At 46.1% G+C, this 20854-nt stretch overlaps 1 protein-coding gene across 4 annotated transcripts in view; it reads right to left on the bottom strand.

Moving 5' to 3' along the window:
- Positions 1–20854, bottom strand: part of LOC116948895 (sodium channel protein type 2 subunit alpha) — a 60497-nt gene that overhangs the window by 12206 nt on the left and 27437 nt on the right. For all 4 annotated transcript variants that reach the window (XM_032966152.2, XM_032966144.2, XM_032966125.2 and 1 more), the window contains exons 12-22: positions 20284–20565; positions 19322–19433; positions 15864–16102; positions 13826–13999; positions 11401–11760; positions 7992–8387; positions 6771–6918; positions 5528–5682; positions 4979–5152; positions 2685–2807; positions 1623–1892 (exon numbers count right to left, since the gene is read on the bottom strand). In XM_032966152.2, the coding sequence (XP_032822043.2) occupies positions 1623–1892; positions 2685–2807; positions 4979–5152; positions 5528–5682; positions 6771–6918; positions 7992–8387; positions 11401–11760; positions 13826–13999; positions 15864–16102; positions 19322–19433; positions 20284–20565 (2433 nt within the window). The remainder of the gene's footprint in view (positions 1–1622; positions 1893–2684; positions 2808–4978; positions 5153–5527; positions 5683–6770; positions 6919–7991; positions 8388–11400; positions 11761–13825; positions 14000–15863; positions 16103–19321; positions 19434–20283; positions 20566–20854) is intronic.

Here is a 20854-nt window from a genome sequence, read left to right as displayed (position 1 = left end):
ACGTGCAAACACTCCTCACCCACGTGGAAACACACCTCACCCACGTAAAACCACTCCTCACCCACGTGCAAGCACTCCTCACCCACGTGTAAACACTCTTCACCCACGTGCAAACACTCCTCACCCACGTGCAAACACTCCTCACCCACGTGCAAACACTCCTCATCCACGTGGAAACACTCCTCACCCACGTGCAAACACTCCTCACCCACGTGCAAACACTCCTCATCCACGTGCAACCACTCCTCATCCACGTGCAACCACTCCTCACCCACGTGTAAACACTCCTCACTCACGTGCAAACACTCCTCATTCACGTGCAAACACTCCTCACCCACGTGCAAACACTCCTCACCCACGTGCAAACACTCCTCACCCACGTGCAAACACTCCTCACCCACGTGCAAACACTCCTCACCCACGTGTAAACACTCCTCACTCACGTGCAAACACTCCTCATCCACGTGGAAACACTCCTCACCCACGTGCAAACACTCCTCATCCACGTGGAAACACTCCTCACTCACGTGCAAACGCTCCTCACCCACATGCAAATGCACCCTATGACCCCCCCCCCCCCCCAATCGCTTTGCTATAGCTGGGCATAAACGAGCAATCATGCCTCCCATTGTAAACACATTGATTTGGTGATTGTACTGCATTGGCAGTCGAGCACAAGCACAAATAACAAAACATTTTTCAATAACACTGCATTAAATGTAAAAAAGACATGTAATTAGGTGACATTTGGGACAATGGTCCTGCAAAATACTTAAAGAGAAGCCAGAGCGAGAGAGCGAGAGCGAGTAAGAGCAGGAGAATGCAACTGTCAAGCCCCCAGAGTGTAAAGTGCACTTCATATCTCTTGTCAGCTCTCTGGCCTCGCCATAGCTCAGGAATCGAACTCTACAGTCACCTGGCCATAGGGCATTGCGCAAACCACTGCTGCATCTAATTGGACAATGAGAACGCACACATTCTCACGGGGTGACGTGTGCCATGTGCCAACGACCTCTTAAAAGCGAGCCGCCAATACAAGCCGGCCCACACTGAGCGGTGCAAGCCTGCTTCAAAGTGGGCTGCATGGGGGGGGACACCGCACACGTTGTGGCCCACGCCAGACGTTGGCCCACGACAGACGTTGGGCCACGCCAGACGTTGGCCCACGACAGACGTTGGCCCACGCCAGACTCGCCACAACAGCCGTGCTGCCTCATGGGGGTCAATTAGAAAAGGGAGGCGCGTGGGCAGCTGCATTTATCTGAGGTCAATTTGAGCGCCGAGTGCTGTTTAAAATATAAATATTTGCCGAGGATAGCACAACCTAACCACAGGAATACGTTAACCCCTTGTTTTGTTAAAAAAAAAATAAACAGTGCGATCACTTCCTTCCAGCTGCAAAGGGAGGGTGAGGGGCAGAGGGAGGGAAGGGCAGAGCTCTTTAAGCATTTGGATAAGGGACGACCAAATGCTGGACCGTTCCTGAAACAGCGTGGCACACCTCAGGGTCTGCTTTTCCAATGGTTGTGGAAATGCTGAACAAGGCATGCACGGATAGAAAAAAGTGATCATATATGTACACATGAATGAAGAAACATTTTGTGCATAATGCATCAACTTACAACTTGCAGCAAAGCCAGGTACCCCGTGGCCACGTTGTCGAAATTAACGGGCATGTTAACCCAATCCTGCGAGGCATTCACGTCGCATTCATTCTTGTTTCTGACGACCGAGCTGTTACAAATCTTCATGTCGGTCTTGTTGACGCACTTGTAGAATTTCCCCTTGAAGAGGTCGACGCCCATGATGCTGAAGATGAGCCAGAAGATGAGGCACACGAGGAGGACGTTGACGATGGACGGGAATGCCCCGATCAGCGCGTTCACCACGACCTGGATGCGCGCGCGCCCAGCGGCAACGCCAGGAGGGAAGAGGAGCAAGCCGAGTGGCAGGTGGCAGGTTAGAAGGCTCCATTATCTCTCTCTAGCCCCTCCAGGGAAATGGTTAACTTTTCTCTGCACAATAAACCCCGCCACCCACACCTGGGCCTGCCACGGCAGAATGCGTCAAACAGCGGCGCAGGTGCGGGTGTTAATTGTGGAGCGCACAGCACTCTTTTCGGTCGGCGGTATAAACTTGGGCGATATTTTTTTTTGCGAATGGCTTCGAATGTAAATATTAATGGGAACTTTCATGAGCAAATTTCACCGCTGAGCTGTTAGTTGTTGGCATAAAAATGTCAAGTTATTTTTTTTTCTTTTTTAACCCAGGTGGGAACTCAAGAGATAAGCTCACCAAGAAGCAAAATAAAAGTTGCAACAATGAAACGAAACAATACGAATGCAAAATCAACACAATAGAAATAAAAAATACCATACAAAGCATCAATATTATTTTCCTGTAACAAATGGTGGCTATGATACATTACTTGTAAACACCGTTAAAATTGTATTATTAGGTCAAATGAACATTTGGGTGATTATGACACTAGTATGTAAATAGTACCACCTGGTTTAGCTACAGCACCATTTTCTGCATCTCCAGCAGCACGTGGCATGCATTCATCAGGGAACTGTCAGCACTAACCCAGGTAAAATGTAAAATGTAAGGGACTTTAATACATAAAGATAAAAAATACGCTATCCAGTGATGCAAATCTGACGTTTTGTGCGCACACAGCATACCCTCATGCCCTCAAATCTTGATAAGGCTCTGAGTGGTCTGAGAGCCCGGACGGTCCTCAGAGCTTTGATGGCACTGAGCTGATCGTACTTGAGCAACGTGGCAACGAGCGATGTCACGGACACCTGCGCACGACGGGAAAGTGTGTTCAGACGAGAAGGGACACCACCGACGGGTCGAGTGCCCGTATTCTATGGCTGCGGCAACAATTGCGCGGGCATAAATTGTCCGCAAACATCGGCTCCGCCGCAGAGAAAAAAAATGAATTAGGTCATGGGATGTACATGTCCGGTAAATGCATCCTGCATATTTTCACTCGCTTCCACTGTGCCTTCAGGGTGGCATACCGAGCACAGTGGTGCCTTCACAGCAAGAAGGACCCTCGTTCGAATCCTGACTTGGGTACCTCTCTGTGTAAAGTTTGTATATGTTCTCCCCTTGTTCTGCATGGGTTTTCTCTGGGTTCTCTGGTTTCCTCCCATAGCTAAAGACATGCGATGTAATTGGTGTTGGCCAAACATCCCCAATGCTGTACCATCTTAAGAATATTTGGATTCGGTGTGGATTTCTTGGGTAAATAAGTAATAATTTAACGAAATTGGCAAGCACATTCAAATAGCCATATAGGTACTTAGTGTTTGAAAGAACTCCGTGCAAATACAAAGGAAATCAAGAGAAGAATTACTGTTCCATACACAAATTCAATTTACACACAGGTGAACTGACTGATTTCGCAACGTTCAATTTTCCCTTTTCAGCTCGCCGCATCAGTCGCTGGGTTGCCATTGGGGTAGTCGCAGGATCATCTCAACTTATTTTCGTGAAAATGTCTTGCTTTTATGCCGATACATTGTGTAAGTTATCAATTTTCGACGTGGAATTGTTTCCCTCCTGGCCCCCCTGGGCATCGTGTATGCTCCTTCAACGGAGGACAAAAAGCAAAGCGACGCAAACTCTCTCCTGAAGCCCTCTCACCGCGAGCAGACCCCGGCACTGGCGTCTAACCCCTGAACGTATCGTCGTGCGCGTGAAACAGAATCTCACCTTAATAGTACCGCGTGCTCTCTGTGCAACATCCTGATACAAGTGTGCATTCAGAATATGTACTCTTTGGTTCTTCTGGTAAAGTCACGTAGGTAGAAAATATAATAGATCACGACGTTTCGATCGCCACACAAGCAATCGTCCTCGGGTGGGATACTCTTTTCATTGAATTAGTGTAACAGGAGTGTGCCGAGTGTAAACCTTCTGTATTTTAATGAAATTGATAACTTGTTTTAACTTAAAAAAAACTCATTGTGTGCATCCTGGATGCCCTTATTCCACGTACTTTAAAGGACACGTACATTTGTATCCGTCCGTTGCAAACATTTGAATTGTACAAACCTTTATCAGTCCATTGCTGGATGAAGGCATATTTTGCCAGGGGGGGGGGGGGTTTGTTTGACTATATAATAGAACCTCGGAGATCGAACGCCCCAGAACTCGAACAATTCAGTGATCGAACAAAATTTTCGACCATTTTTTGGCCCCGGACATCGAACAAAAATTCGGAGGTCGAACAACTTGAAAGAACCTGTATGGGCCGAGACGCGTAGCCATGGCGACCGAGACGCGTAGCCATGGCGACCGAGACGCGTAGCCATGGCGACCGAGACGCGTAACCAGGGCGACCGAGACGCGTAGCCGGGGCAACCGAGACAAAGGCGAATGACGCGTAGCTCTCGCCCAGTGCAGACCCGCAAAACACCTTCTACTCAAGCCACCCACTCTCCTTACTACAGGTAAAGTGAAGTTCAATGTTCATTTATTCTATTAATTATAACTGTGTTTCTTGTTTTTTGTACGCTTTTATGTACTGTACTGTATTTTAATATTGTAAAATTTGTGTAAAAATGGGCCATGATAGGAGCATCCTTGGGGTGGGGAACCAATTAATGCTATTGCCATTCATTCTTATGGGGAAAATTGATTCGGTGTTCGAACACGGTTTTGGAACGAATAAAGTTCGATCTCCGAGGTACCACTGTACTTTACTACGCTGGCCAGAGAAAGGCTGGTGAACGGTGGGATGAGGGGAGGGGTCCTGTGAATTCTCGTCACTGACGCTCGCCGCGGCTGAAAATCAAACTCAGGTGGCCGAGTTGATTTGAGCAGCGCGTGACCAACTGCACCACTTTATTTAAGAAATACAGCAATTGGAAAGCTGGTGAGCAGCAAGAAGATAAAAACACAGTGCTAGGAGGGGGGGGCGGGGGGTTGGGGTTGGGGGGCTGGTGGGGATAGCAGCACGTACCCCTACGATTAAGAAGTCGAGCCAGCACCACATGTTGGTGAAGTATTTCTGCAATCCGTACGCCAGCCACTTGAGCAGCATCTCCAGGATGAACACGTAGGTGAACACCTTGTCGGCATATTCGAGCACTATCTTTATCGTCTTCCTCTTATCGATGTAGACGTCTTCAAACGCCTACACGGGTCACAAACACACATGCACAAATATATCGCATATAGCCTTCAACAGACTGTTCTGGCAAGTGTTGTTACCTACGAAGGCTGATACGGCCTAATTCATGTCAAATATTATTTAACCCTTTCCACACAAAGGCCTGCAGACACCAGGAGATAAAGGCTCTGCCAAAAGTGTAAAAATCACAGCCAAAATAGCTACACAAGTCAGGTCACAAATGCTGTACTCTTCAACCAGCTTTCCCCATCTTCCAAATACCACAAGCCACCTAATTCAACACAAGCAGGGGAGAGACCAGCCGAAAGGATTGGTACCCGCATGAACATCAATCGGCATGAATCTTGGAGTGTGCTTCCAACTGGCCTGGATACTCACCAAGACACCGCTGCTTAGCAAGATCATGAAGATGATGAACGTCTCAAACCAGTTATGCTCCACGATGATGAAGCAGGCCTTGCGTAGGGTGGACCAGAACATGCCCACTTCACTCGCCTCGCCAGAGGCACAGCAGGGAGAGCGAGCTACGCACCCTGAGCAGAACAGGCCCGTGGCAAAAAGTCACTCACGTACAAAAAGGAGGGAGGTGACTGAGAGTTCAGGGCACTTAGATCCTGGGTTCTAATTCAGGTTTCAAGTTGAAATTTAGCCTAATTAGTGAGAAACCCCAAAAAATGACGGTGTTTTTTTTGGCACAGTCTTCAGTTCTGACCTCAGCCCTCCGCACCTGAGGATCTGGTTTTAATCATGGGTGGCTGCCTGGATTCAAACCCAGGACCACAGCGATACCACCTCAGTGCTCTGACCCTCAATCCACCAAACCACCTCCCACCAAACCACTTGTATATAATGCTTTGCATTATTTCTTTGCTTTGTATTATATCCATAAAAAAACTCATTTAACAGCTCTTGAGGAGCATTTACAGGTAATAAAACATATAATCGATTTCCATTCATCTCTTATACTTTAATAATAAAATGGTTTGCCTTATTGGCCTTCTGCACTTACACAGCATCATTTATTTAAGCACGCAAACTGTGGAATGGTTTCAACCTTCTGGGTTTCATGAGAAGAGGCAGGCTTGTTGAGGAAATACTTCAATTTTGCCAACCCTACCTATTTTAATGGCAGGCTGCCAAGTTTTAAACCCTTTTCATCATAAACCGATTGCATATTATTTTCTTTTCTCAAGATATTTCTATCGCGGTTTAATTGGCTTTGAAAATCAATAAGCATTAGAAGGGGGTAATAAACTATAAAATATTTTTTTATTTGATTTGAGCTATGAAACCTGGCCACAAATGATAGCCTAATAAAGTGGCTTATCACATGGAAATTTATAGCAGCCATCTTAACGTGGAGGAAAACAACCAGAGTACCCAGAGAAGAATCCACGCGACCATGGGGAGAACATGCAAAACTCAAAATATAGACATCAGGGTGGTGGGGATCGAACCCATGACCTCCTATATACTAGGCGAGGTAGTTAACATCTCGCCACCGCGGCGTCCTAAACATCGGCAAGCCTGCCGCTTGCATCGCTGCAGTTGGAAAAGTTGCTACTGCTGTCATTCCACCACTTCCGGTGTCCCCCAGACCGAAGGGAATCATGATCCTTACACTGTGGGAAGCAATCATCCAGTCTGTCCTTTTCCTTCTCTTGCTGCTGCTGCTGCTGCTGTTCGGATGGCTCCTTCTCAACTTTATCATGATTCCTATCACAGTCCGCAAAGTCAGGCTCTTCGTAATCATACTTCCACTCCTGAATCTGCACGTATGGATAAGACACATATTGTATGATTATTATGGCCCTCTCTGTGGAAGATAATATGCTGATGATGGTGGAAGTGTTTTCCAAGGGTAAACAACATATATTATTTCTTCACGTTCTAACAGCAACAGGAGGAAGTAAAGGAAAAAGCAGATAAGCAGAAAGAAGAGAAGAACAGAAATCCATGCAGAAGTAGTGGAAGATGCAAACCAAGATCAGTAAGAAGAACTGAAAGGTGATGAAGTCGTAACTAAACTATAAAGTAGTTTTTATTTTACCAGGTAACACCCACTGAACTGTATAGCTTTATTTCAGAAGCGACAATGGCCACAAATGATAGCTAACCGAAGTGGCTTATCGTGTGGAAATGTACAGCAGCCAAAGACTCTGAACGCGTGACGTTGATTCTAAATGTGGAGGGAAAAACCGGAGGACCTGGAGGAAAATCCCAGCGACCTCGGGGAGAACATGCAAACTCCTAATATGCAGGCGTCAAGGTTGGGATCGAACCCACAGCCTCCTGCATACCAGGTGAGGCAGTTAACATCTCGCCGTCGTGCACCGACGTCACGGTCCATATTTGCGAAATTTTAAAATTGCAGCACAAACTACTCAACTGGGGTTAACACACGTAGCAACTGCGGTTAACGCATGTAGCAAACCACCGACCGTGGAACTATCCGCAGGCTGCTGTCTTGATCACAAACGCCAAATGTGCTGGATCATTGACGTGAGTAGTACAGAAAGAAGAACATGAAGAAGTGTCAGAAGAAGCAAAAAATAAGATTCCGAAAACTTTATGAAGAACTGCAAGGATAATAAGAAGCTAAAACATTATCCCAGTCCCACACCCGGTTCCTCCCTTCCCCTCCTCTCCCCTGTCCCTTTCATTTTCCCAGTATGTTAGTTATCTTTCGCCTTACCCTTTTCCCCTCCCCATATAAGCTTTACATGTCCCCCGCTAGTGGTCCCCACCTGGGTGAGGCAATGAGCCGAGATTTTTGCCGAACTCGGGCTGCTGTTCGCGGAAACTTTGTTACAGAAGAAGAAGAAGAAGAAGATAGCCGTACCTCAATCATCTCGTGCTCCGTCTCGGGCATGGCCAGCGTCACGTGCTCGGCTGAGCAGCGCACTCTGCAGTTGCCGCCACCGCTGCTATGGGCTGGGCGCATGCACGAGCGTCGGGCCACCGCCACCGTGCAGGGCTTTCCCACGCGCCGTACTGGAGTCGCGCCGGCGCCCGCCCTGCACCCGTTGGCGACGCCGTCCGGGCCGCCGGCGTCCTCCCTCGTCGTCTTGGCCAGCTTGCAGAAGAAGGCGGTGAGCGTGGCCCTCGTGAAGGCTGCGGCCCTCCGGATGCGGTCGATGGCCAGGTGCATGTTGGATGCATCGGGCTCATCCTCCGATGCCGCGAACTTATCCGCGCTGAAGGAGCTCAACAACAGGGCCAGGAAGAGGTTGAGCACCTGAAAGTAATAAAAAATTTACTTAACAATGAGTACATTTTAAGAGTGAAGTTGAACCAATGGCAAGCACACGTTTACACCTGAATGGGAAAAAAAACACCTTTCGCATTATTGTTATGTAACTGTCGTTGTTGCATCACAGGACGTTGAAAGATGGTGACGCATTGGAGTGGCCTTCATATGGTAGTGGATTGACTATGACTGATCATAGTAGCTTTAATATTAGCACAGCACAGCTTAAGTTACAAATGCGTCACAGGCATAATGCTCGGAACAAATATACCGATCGAAGATGAGAATGGCCCAGCAAGTTGCCTTCACCACCTCATCATAGAAGCTGATTTCCAGCGTCAACAGAAAACTGGCACAGCAATGATTGATCTCTCCGCTGCCTATGGCACTGATTGGCGTCATGGCCTGCTTTTGAAGTTGGCCAAAATCACGTGATGCCATTCCACTGTATACCTCATCAGCCAACGTGTAGTGTTCGATTTCACTCGGACAACTTCTGTCTTTCTCCGAACACCGCTTTATTTACAACTCTCAGCATGTCCTCCACAGTCCACAGTATCCTGGTCGCCACGGCTCGCTCGCCGTGCTTCACTCAACTCGCTCGCCACCTTTGTCTCTCCACTCCCCACGATTACTTCGCTTACTCCGCTGCTAACTTCTTCGTCTCCGCTCTCCGCTATCATCGTCACTATGCTCACTCCACTGCTAACTACTTCGTCTCTGTTCACCGCCATCACCGTCACTATGCTCACTCCACTGCTAACTGCTTCGTCTCTGTTCACCGCTATCACCGTCACTATGCTCACTCCACTGCTAACTGCTTCGTCTCTGTTCACCGCTATCACCGTCACTATGCTCACTCCACTGCTAACTGCTTCATATCTGTTCACCGCCATCACCGTCACTATGCTCACTCCACTGCTGGCTGTTCTCGTCTTCAGCTCCGCTATCGCTACGCTCTCTCCACTGCTGGCTATTCTCGTCTTCAGCTCCGCTATTGACTCCAACTTCAATTCCCCCGCTGTTCACTCCAAGCTCCCCAACTTCCACCACCTCCGTCTCCAAGCTCTCCAAACTCCAACTCTCCCACTCCAATTGCCGACCCCCCAATTTATCCCCGCTCTCATTACGCCCCAATTAATTAGTCCGCGTCCCAACGGCACTCCGCGTGACCGTACACCTGTTTCTCCTCCAGACCTTTAGGCGCCACTCTAGCCTTGGCAACAGCTCCAACCAATCACAGCCGTCCACGGCTCTCCCAGCTTAATTGCCTTAACATAACCTTCACTGTATTCGCCTTCACGACAGGCTGACCCAAGATAACCCGTACTGTCTGTGTGATCATGTAATCACGCTGTTTGTACTACGCACCTTCCTACTCCACTACAAACGTACTGTCAGGGTACATCTCGCTGGTAAACACAGTCACAAGATAATTACAAAATTGGTTCAGTACTATCACTGTCACTATTAAACATGTATATTAGTGACCTGGCATGTATATCATCTTGCAAGTTCATACATCCAGATGACATAGCCCTTGTTGCAAAGTGCACAAATCTCGAGAACATTACCACTATTCTAAGAGTTGATCTCATTTTGATGGAGGCATATTTCCGTCACGAGAGACTCCCAACAACATTCTTACAAAACGACCACAAGTGCTTTCCACTTGAACAATCATGCAGCAGATGCCACCCTTGATGTGTCCTTCTGTGGTAGCACAGTACACTGTGACCCCACTCCAATATATCTAGGGATTATAATGGATGGAAGCCAGACCTTCAAGCCCGACGATTTGTGAAAATACCAAATCAACAATAGCGTTGCCGCAGACACTGTAACAGTTCGTGAATCAGCCTCGCAGTAGCGACCTGCGGAGTCCCAGCTGTTGTGCTGTGAGCATGCTGCCCTCTCACTGATCTACTCAATGGCAGGGTCACTGTGCTCAAGCCTGGTCCGGGAACTCGTACACAAAACTGGTACGCCCACAATGAAATAACGCGATGCGCATCACAACCAGAACGCTGTACTGACGAACATTCTGCCACCAAATATCCGCGGAGACATCGTGCAAACTGCAAGGGAGTTTACACGTTTAAATGCTATCGATTACCACACACCCATCATCAACCAAGACCTCAACAGTGTTCCTCGCTGCCAACTCAAGTCCCGATCCACCTTCTGGGATCGTGCAGCAGTCACCATCCTAGAATCTCTCCCATATCTGGAAGAATGCTGGCGAACAGAGTGGACCAATGCGGACGTGCAGCATAAACGCCTCATTCGAGATCCAAACATCATCGCACCTCCTGGCTTTGACATTCCTCCTCATTGACAATGCTGTGACCATCAACCGCATCAGAACACCAACAGTTAGCTGTGCACCACGTCTCCTTCATGAATGGCAAATTAAAGACAAGTCACAGTCGTGTAATTGTAGCCATGCAACCCAAACTATGGACCACGGAGTAAACCACTGTGGTCTGTGCTCCTTAAAAAGAGGAAGAAGAGTGAAACTACAGAAACTCCTCAACCATATTGCCACACCATTAATATAATTCGTTCATCGAATCACCAGGGTCGGGTGGCAGAGGTGTTGGTTTTGAGGTGAGTTATTCCACAACTACAGTAGTTAACACAGCAACACGGACGTGTGACGTTTTTGGGGATGCTGCTGCATTTGCAGTGGTGCACACGCACAAATCACAACAAAAAAATCAGCACATTTGGCAATAACACTGTGGCCTAGAAAGAAAAGATGTACACAGGGTGATGCTTTAGGCAATGGCAATTCTTCATAGCACATTGATGAGCTATGTCAGTCCGTTTATTTCTGGTAAGGCCCATCTAAGCCAAAAAGCAATTTCTCAACGGCAATCCGGGCAAAAGGCTGAGTACGTTACATAGAAGGACCATGGTCTGAAACGTCACCTATTATATATTTTCCCTTTTTAGGCCACGAACACGTAGGTCAGGGCACACAGGTCTGCTCGCTCACCACCAGGTTGCCGATGATGAGCACCGCCATGAAGATGATGATGCAGCGAGGCTTTCCGTCCAGCTGCATGCATATCCACATGTTCTCAATCCATTCTCCGCACAGGATGCGGAAGACGATCATGAAGGAGTGTAAGAAATCGCACATGTGCCACCGCAGTGGCAACATATCATCGGGCAGCATACTCCAATTTTCTTTGGCGTAGCTATTTTTAAAGAGCTGCATGCCCACCACTGCGAAGATGAAAATGATGACCACGAGGATGAACGTCAGGTTGGCAAGGGCTCCCACCGAGTTCCCGATTATCTTAAGCAGCGAGTACATGGTGCCCCAGGACTTGGCCAGTTTAATCACTCGCAGCTGCAACACAAAAACAAATAATTTCTACAATAATAACAACAACAACAATGGCAATGGTTGAAACTGAGTATGGGTGTGTCACAAATCTCCTGTTTAGAGGCTTCAGCCATTGGTGGAAATGCCACATTCCTTTGGTGGGGTTGAGTTTTTCCATAAGGGAAATGTAGTTGACTTTCATGCAAAATGTACATATTTTATCCACCACAAAGAGATAAGACTACGTCTACCCCCCCTGCCCCCCCGAAAAACCCCAGCCAGGAATTGAACTCACAGACATGCAGTCTATTCTATCTCTGAGCCTTCTGCTGACGGCTGAACCACCCAGTCAAATAATCACAACGACATAATACAACAATATCAATAACATAGACTCGACGCAACTGAAATTCAATGTGGACAGAATGGCCATTGCCTACAACGTATCCTATTGCATAACGTTTCCTCTTTTAGGGCAGCACTATTGTCAAATATGTTGAGTTTTTTTGTCATTTGCGGTTGCGTGCAGCCCTGCCAAATGCAGTATCACGATTTTTGTTGCTCAATGACAACAGACATTCAGCATAAGGAGAAGACGGATGATGGGAGATTGATTGAAAAAGTTAATTTCAACCTGTAGACAGGGTCCGCCCAACCAATTCTCGTAAATCAGTTGGGGGGCAGACAATGTTGGGCGTTCTAATGCAGAGAATGCTTTTAGGCGCAGTCACACGAGAGCAGTTATGATAACTTCCATTTGTGGCTTTGCCGCTTGCGATTACAAATCCTTTTGCTGAACAATTTGCAGCACCGAGTACAAAATTCCATCAGTTGACAGAATATTACAGCGAAACACTTACATACATTTTAAGTTGAATCAACGGGTTAATAAATAAGCATTTATTGAAATTTGCGTTTCTTTGTAAAGGAAAAAAACGCACGACGGGTGAATGTTTATACTCATACCGCACTTGCGCAGTAAACCTGAGTTGTAAAAAAAAAGTAGAGTGGAAATCGACATTGAAAACCCAATGCTGACAATGAATAAGGGGACTGGGATGAGCAGACAATGATTGATGTGCATTTCAAGTCCTGTTCGGCCGCTGAACATGATTATGTTTTTGCTTGAGGGCAATATAAAACAAACATTCTAAGTGTTTCCAACCCAATTCTCATCGCTGCATGTCCGTTGGCAGCAATGAACAAGTGGTGGAAATTCCACATTCCCATGTTTAAGAGCGGTCTCTCTGAGGGACAACCACTGGAATCGTCTTAACATGTGGTGCCTCCGTTTTATTTTACCTTGGAGAAATTGTGGGCTGAGTCGATCCCCCTAACCCCGAATATTTACTTTATTTTACCAAGTATATTTCGCTCGCGCTTTCGGCTTCATGTGATGAGATGAAGACATTTCCGTTAATAACGCTGCAGTGAGCAGTGCACCACTCCGTGTAAGATAATGTGAACTACTGCCAAAGTCTATTAAATATATCTCTAATAGCTACACCTGGGGTACACCTTTTAATGCCCTGCAAACATTGTTCATTGCATCGCAATCAATTCAAAATGTATTATATCTCAGAACTTGAATTAACCATCTTCTTTGGTTCTTTCGGTAAAGTAACGTAGAATGAGAATAAAATAATAAAATAACACAATAACATTCTCACAGTATAACACAATAAAATTCTCACAGTGAGAATTTTATTGTGTTATTTTATTATTTTATTCTCATTATACGTGACTTTACCGAAAGAACCAAAGAAGATGAATCCTTGCAGTCACGAAAGCTTTAAATCGAAAATTGAATTAACCAAATAAAGTGATAAACTACATCATCATTTTTATTCAGTCATTGGTCAAATGTCTGAGACCTTCAGTTCAATACAATTGAGAAGCTAGGTTAATCACAGGTGGCTCAAAACCACATTTAAATCAAGGATTTGAAGGTTGCCAGCTCAGATCTCTGACCCCTGAACCAACCTGGCCATTTCATGATCAGGATTTTGCTCTCGTTATTTTGATTACTATTGCCTCAGTGTGACCCGGCTGAATATTCAATAATTGCCACGTGCATATTTTCATTTACCAGCCGGAAGGAGCGCAGCACAGACAGATTATCAAAATCTGGCAACCACATCTCCACCAGGCTGACGGTGACGACAACAGAGTCAAACTGGTTCCATTTCTCCTGGAAGTAATAGTAAGGGTCCATGGCGATAATCTTCAGCACCATCTCTGCTGTGAAAGTCCCTGTGAAGAACTGGTGGTAATTGGAAAAAAGTCACACGCATCAGTAAGGTTTGCCTTCGGACGCTCGCTTTCTAACAACTCATTATTCACCAAAATGCAGTCACAACCACGGTTAATATGATTGCATTTTCAGTTAAGTATTTTACCAGAATTTTATCAAAAGGTAAAGGTACATCGCTGAAACTCCTTGCTCGCGCTCCTGTCGGCGGAAGATCATCCAGAGCTTTAGAGCCCCTCCTGATAGTATTTTGCTTACTCTTTCCCGCTGGCCGGGCATCTTAAAAGAGGTTCAATGGAGTACCCACACTTTAGGCCACCATACACGACCTGCCCATCGGCGAGCTGTTGTGTACCCATTGTATACTCCTGGGTGGATGGAGAGGGAGGATAAAAAAAATGCTCTCACGACCTGTCGTTCGCTAGTCCAGTGAACCAACCGTTGCACCGCAGCAGCATTACTTTTCTAACACTGCCGTATTTTGTGCTTGGATATTTCCCGTCATGTTTCAGGCATCAGAAATATTACGTCTCAAGGGGTCTCATTTGCTTCTAAAAAACGTAGGCTATCGGTGTGTTGATTTTTTTTTTTCCCCAAGTGAAAGGCGAAGAGCATAAAACGGAATTGTCCCGCATTCACTGCAGCAGCGCTTCAACAACCAAGATCAAGCACTAATCAAACCGATCGTAGGGGCTCTACACTCCCCAAATATTAATTGCAAACAGCTTGTTGAAGGCAAAAACCACAAAACCAGGCTACACAAAGGTTTTAGACAATTTCGAGAAGATGTTTCAATTAGTAAACAAACATTTATTTTCTGGAGAACATTTGTTCACAACATTGCTTGCAATGTCACACTTCCAAAATGCACGTGTCCCAGGAGCCCGCAAATGTTATGCCAAACTTGTTTTTTGGTTGAAGTTGAAGCATTAACTGCGTTGCCACCTGCATGACATTCACAAACATGGTCACGTCCTCATTTACAATTTCGATGCATTGTCGCAATTCAGGAACACAATTAAATTCACGAATTGATTGTATATCTTAACAAGGGCGGAAAGGCCGAGAAGGGAATGGGTGTTAAAAGGGGGGGGGGGAGACGGGCTATATAAGGGAGATGATTTGGAGGGTTCGGGGTTGGTTTCCGATGGTGAGTGGAAGTACGGTGCGAGTTCCCTTGGAAATAGAGATCCTGCTTAACCAACTCAAGTATCCTCTGCACACGTATACGTGATAGGTGTACTTTAATTCCGCAGCCACTAGAGGCGCTACAGTGCACCATAGTGTTACCCTCTCGGAGTTTTCTCCCCCTTGCCAAACCTTCTCGGGTTTTTCCCACTGCTAATCCTCCTGGGGCCAATCCGAGCACAGTGTCCTCCACTCAATAATCTGATTGCGTGTCGTACACGGCAGCGCTTCCGTGACCCTTAACCCGCGTTCCCATGACCCTTAACCCGTGGTTGTGTGGCGTTTGTGTGCGAGGATGTCCCGAACATCCTCTACACGTGTATGTATGTTGAAACCGTTTCGCACAGGAAGTAACCAACCGTGCTAATCGGAAGTGCAAATAACATACATAATATACAAGTTGAAAATAATGTACACAATTCGACGCATTTATCGTGAGCTTAGAAAAAGTTATCGCAAATTCCCTAATAAAAAAATCTGTAAATCACAAAAAACCCATCATAATCGAAAAATAAATGCAGGCCAGAAAAGCAGACATTTCGAACCACACACAGAAACATGTGCAATGTATTTCCTCAGTAAATTTGGACAATACAGTTCTTCAGAAACTGTTAATCCTTTTTTTTGCATAATTCACATAGGCTGAATGCTGCTGATTCTTTTTTTTTTACGCAAATCCCCTACTCACGACATTTCCATTCCGGAGCACTTTCTTGAAGTCCTCGCTCATGGAGTCGTGCTCCAGACTCATGAAGACCGTGTTGAGCACGATGCACAGGGTGATGGCGAGGTCCATGAAGGGGTCAGAGGCCACGAGCTTGGCGAGCCGTTTGATGCGAATCCACACGGGACACCACTCCCAGATGAGGGCAGCGTTGGCAAACGCGTGCCAGCACGGAGGGCATTTCTGCTTGGACTCGTGAGCCTCTGCAGCAGTCCAGGGAGTAATATTTTAGTCATTCAGCTTTGCTTTCCACTGCACCTGTTATTATTACGTGCGTATCCCAAGAAAGACTTTAATTTCAATACTCTTTTTTTCAGAATTGGCTTCAGAAATACATTTTTGGGTCTTTAGATTTGGAAGCTAAGCAGGTTGTCAGCCTGGTTAGCGCTTGGATGGGACAAGTGTGCGCCTGGAAATACCAAGTGTTGTAGGCATTGGGCTGCGAGTTAACCAAGAGAGGGCAGTACAGCAATGGAATCTTAAATAAATCTGCGTGGAGCTTTAAGTGTCTTCCATCATAGGCACACATCTTCGTTGGGTGTTCATGTTTCTTCTTATGTCTGGCCAAACATCCCAATGCAAGACCATCTTAAGAGCCTAAAGACTCAATGAGACTCTCCGTAATATGTAAAGGGGATTTAAATATATATATAAAATTGAGTGGTTTCCCCATTCGTAGCGTTATATCAAAGTTGGAGTGGTTCGGAAATACAAAATTAATAATTTAGAAATGTAACAGAATTATTTGATCAGGTCTGAAATCCAAAATCTCTCCAAGCATTGATTTTGTTTGGAGTGCAATTCCCCTGTAAATGGTCGCAATATTGTTGTTGTTACTATAACTCGTTTTATTATGAACGTATCTGTTAATGGTGTAAGTGCCCACGTAATAATTGTATTCTTTTTTTATAATTCACTACATACCCATTTTTTTTGGACCTAATTCGTGTGTTGGCAGGAAAGCAGTTTATGATAATAATTTGTAGAAAGCGATCAAATCTGTGGGTTATTTTTCGACTGATTTCGTTGTTTTCTGACAATGGCAGAAAACAAGTTTCTTCCAACAGGCAGATGTAAGCCGCAGTGTGTACAGTATGATCATGAGACAACAACACCTGGAAAGTCCCCAATCACGTGAGAACATAAGCTCAGCAGAGTTGAGAGCCTGGATAGTGCTTGCATGAGTGACCACCGTGCACCACAGGTTGTTCGAGGCTATGGGGCTATGTGTTTGGGGCTGCAGAGAGCAATGCAGAAAAATCCATTGTTGTTCTGTACGCTGCCACGTCTCTGCTCCCCCACCTTTACCGACCTGAACTAACAAGTGTGGTGAATTATGGCCAATTCACCCCCATGACCCGCAATGCATTGGGAGGCCAACATCTAACGCTGGCTTGATATACACCGTGACACACATTTGCAAAATTTATGACAATATTGTGGATTTTTTTTAAATGTGCTGTAAATTAATTAATTTCATTCCCAAATGTTTTACACATGCAAAAGAAGTTATAGCAAACAAGTCACACAAATATTTGAACGCTGAAATAAAACGTATTTATAATACAAAGTGTGAAAGTTGTTCAAATGCTACTTAAAATGTCTATTCATGACAAATATTGAAGTGGGAAGGATCCATGACCAGTTAAGATATCACTCCCCATTGATTCATAATAGAGGTTTTTGGGTTAGATCGCGTAAATATATACATGTGTCATTGAAACCCGCCACCACCGGACACAGCCAACTAGTAAGGGTTGTCACGTAAACAAAACATGCCAATTCGTCACTAGTACAGCCACACCGGTGTGTTGGAGAGCCAAGCCACAACATTTACAAACTGAGTACGACGTTCCACCAGTAATTACAACTAGCTTCATCAATTACTGGCGAAACGTCATACTCAGTTTGTAAAAAGATTTCCAAAATCATGAGCAAACACAAAATCCAGGTTCGATTTAACACAGTACATAATATTCGTGATCTGATCCCATCTGGAAGGATGTGTTCCCTGACATGTAATACCCCGGCGTCTACAAACTAAGCTGTGTCTGTGACAGTAGTTACATTGGATAATCTAAGCGACATGTCTCGGACCGTGTTCATGAACATAAGGCAGATCTGAAACACGGCAGGACCAATACCTCAGCCGTGGCTGATCATTATTTTAATGCGGCGGGCTCATATGAAATTGATTTCTCTAAGATGAAGGTACTTTGCAAGCCCACTGGCTATCAACAAAGATTCGTTCATAAAGCCATACATATATATAGACACAGACACAATTTCAACCGAGAAGATGGGTACAAACTTAGCAATCATTGGAAGGACGTTATTAACCAGTTTAAGTCATAACTGGCTGTGATGTTTCCATCCTGCCTTCCCATGTTAGTAGTTATTTTCGACTCTCTGGTTTTACATTAACAGGTTAAATGTCTTTACATTAACAGGTTAAATGTCTCACTAACACAGCCACTGTTTCTCGTTTTCCTCGATGTGGCGGTGGCTCTGTGATCTTACATTGACATACAAATTTCTCACTTTAACATCACTAGCCCCACCTACATCGCTTATGACCCTTGGGCTACACACATGTCAAACTTTTAAATCAGCCTGCCTCAGCAGCTTTCCCGCAATTTTTTCTTTCCTGATGACGATTGCTTGTGTTGCGATTGAAACATCGTAGTTTTTTGTTATTTTCTTTGAACCTATCTACGTGACTCTACCGAAAGACCCAAGAATGTGAATTCAGTTTGTAAATGTTGTCGCTCGGCTCTCCAACCCACCGGTGTGCTCTACTAGTGACGAATTGGCGTGTTCTGTTTACGTGACAACCCTTTCTAGTCGGCTGTGTCGGGTAGTGGCGGGTTAAATGACACATTTATATTTTTTAAGTCATTTAACCCAAAAATCTCTATTATGGATGATAATGGTCGCGAAAGCCTACGTGTTAAACTGACTCACCACTGACGTTTGCCGTGGCTGGGAATCAAACTTTGGTGACCAGTGGTCATAGCGCAGTGCGCAAACCAGTGCTCACTCACAGTTGTGGTATACGTGAGTGCGTGCCGATGCCATATATACATGTATACATTGTATATTAGGGATGGAACGATACATTTATTAATCGATTAATATTTATTCTTAATGCGACGCGCGCATTTAATCACACGTGCAAAAATCAACGTTTACTGATATCTATACATTGGATGTGATGAGTTTCTTGTGACCCTTGCAGCTAATAGAGGACCTACTAATGCATGCCGATGTAAAAAAACAATAATCAGCTTCTTTAATCGGATCGTGACTTTGAACCGTGAAAAGTCATCAAGTTTCTGGAGGTGAAAGAGGAAAGTGGGGAGTGTGGATGCATCATTATGCCCCGAACATATATATTCTTACATCAGCATTCCGTATTTTACCTGTCATTGCGCTTATTGTGCTGACTGCCCTCTTCCTATTTACCGGGTCATCAAATATCTCTGACGGCACTTGGATGGAGTTGGACCTCATTCGCAAAGGAATCCCGTGGTCCTATTAGAAACATCGGACACATGCAAGGCCCACACGCTCACATTTAGTGGTCAAAAAAGCCAGCCCCTGTTGCGATTTAATGGCACTAACCCAATTTTCAAGCCTCTCGCAACACCCACAGGGGAAGGCACTGGAAGCTCATAAGTGGCCCCTACGTCCACAAGTAAACCCGTTACAGGCAGAAAACGTAATTTTGTTCTTGTGCCTGGGGTATGCTCCACAGTTGCAGCGTGTGTGTTTCACCACTCACGGCTCATAAATTAGGGGAATGACCTTGTCGGCATATTGCGAGAGAATTTGAAATCGGCTCTGGCACGATGGCGCATCAGGAGAGTGCACGGCTCGAAATTGGAAATTTGCGAGTTTTTAATGTCCCAGTTGGGGGGGGGGGGGTGATTCAGCGTTTCATCCCTCCTGGGTTGATAAAATGATTATCGTTTGCGAGGGAGTCAATAACGTTCGGATGGAGAGACTTGCCCCCCACCGCAAGGATGTGGAATTTCAACTGGAGGATGAGGACTCTAAAGGAGAGATAAGCGCTGCACGAGCACTCAAATGGTTGTCAGTCTTAGGAAGTGAAGAGGAAAGCCGTGGACCTGGATTCGAATAGAGAAATTGTTTCGGCATTTGAGAGAGGGAATTCCAGGATATGGCGGCAGCAGCAGCGACTTCCCAGGTGAGCGGAAGGTTACCTGAGGGTTTTGACAGGAGAGCCCGGGTCCGTTTGAGCAGTGGACATGAGAAGGAGGGAGAAGCGGGGTGACACGAGGTGCGCAGAGACATACGAGTGCGGGTCCACGGGCGAGAAGACAATGTCGTCGCTGACCGCGCGTCTCTGACGGGCGCTCACCGGTGAAAGTACGTCACCATCCTCGAACGCAACGCATGGCCGGCCTGGCGCTCCCCTGGGAGGCATCCCGACGGAGTCGCCGCTGCCGCACTGGCTATGGAAGCTGCCGAGCCGGTTGCGCTCCAGCCAGATGTGGAACGCCATGTCCTGCATGGACTTCTTCTCCTCCTCCGTCAGGCTGGTCTTCTTCGATCCTCGTTTGCTGCCGGGCGAGCCGCTACCATCGGGGTAGTTGAAGACATTGCAGTGGCCCATCTGTATTGGCGTCGGTGGGAACAGGGGCTGTCAAGAACAAAGGAGGTCACGGTGCGATGTAGGGCTGGGACCATTGGTCAGGGTAGTAGATTAAACGACTATGGATTACCCTCTCTTTGTGGCCGATTACTTGGGGCTCCTTTTACAAATGACGGCCATCCCTACATCTTGCCTCCCGAAAGCAGGAACCCCCTGCATGCCACACATAGCGTGACACAGCCGGCGATGCCAATTACTTCACCAAGCTCCGCAATCACCTCCCGTCCAGCAGCACACTTGGGAACTTCCATAAGTCGACCACTCGAACTGACAAACG

The sequence above is a fragment of the Petromyzon marinus genome, chromosome 2, assembly GCF_048934315.1.
Source record: "Petromyzon marinus isolate PM22_M1 ecotype Great Lakes invasive population chromosome 2, UKy_Petmar_22M1.pri1.0, whole genome shotgun sequence".
Lineage (NCBI taxonomy): Eukaryota > Metazoa > Chordata > Hyperoartia > Petromyzontiformes > Petromyzontidae > Petromyzon > Petromyzon marinus.
Note: the sequence above shows the minus strand (reverse complement) of the source record. Positions and strands in the feature narration are given on the sequence as shown.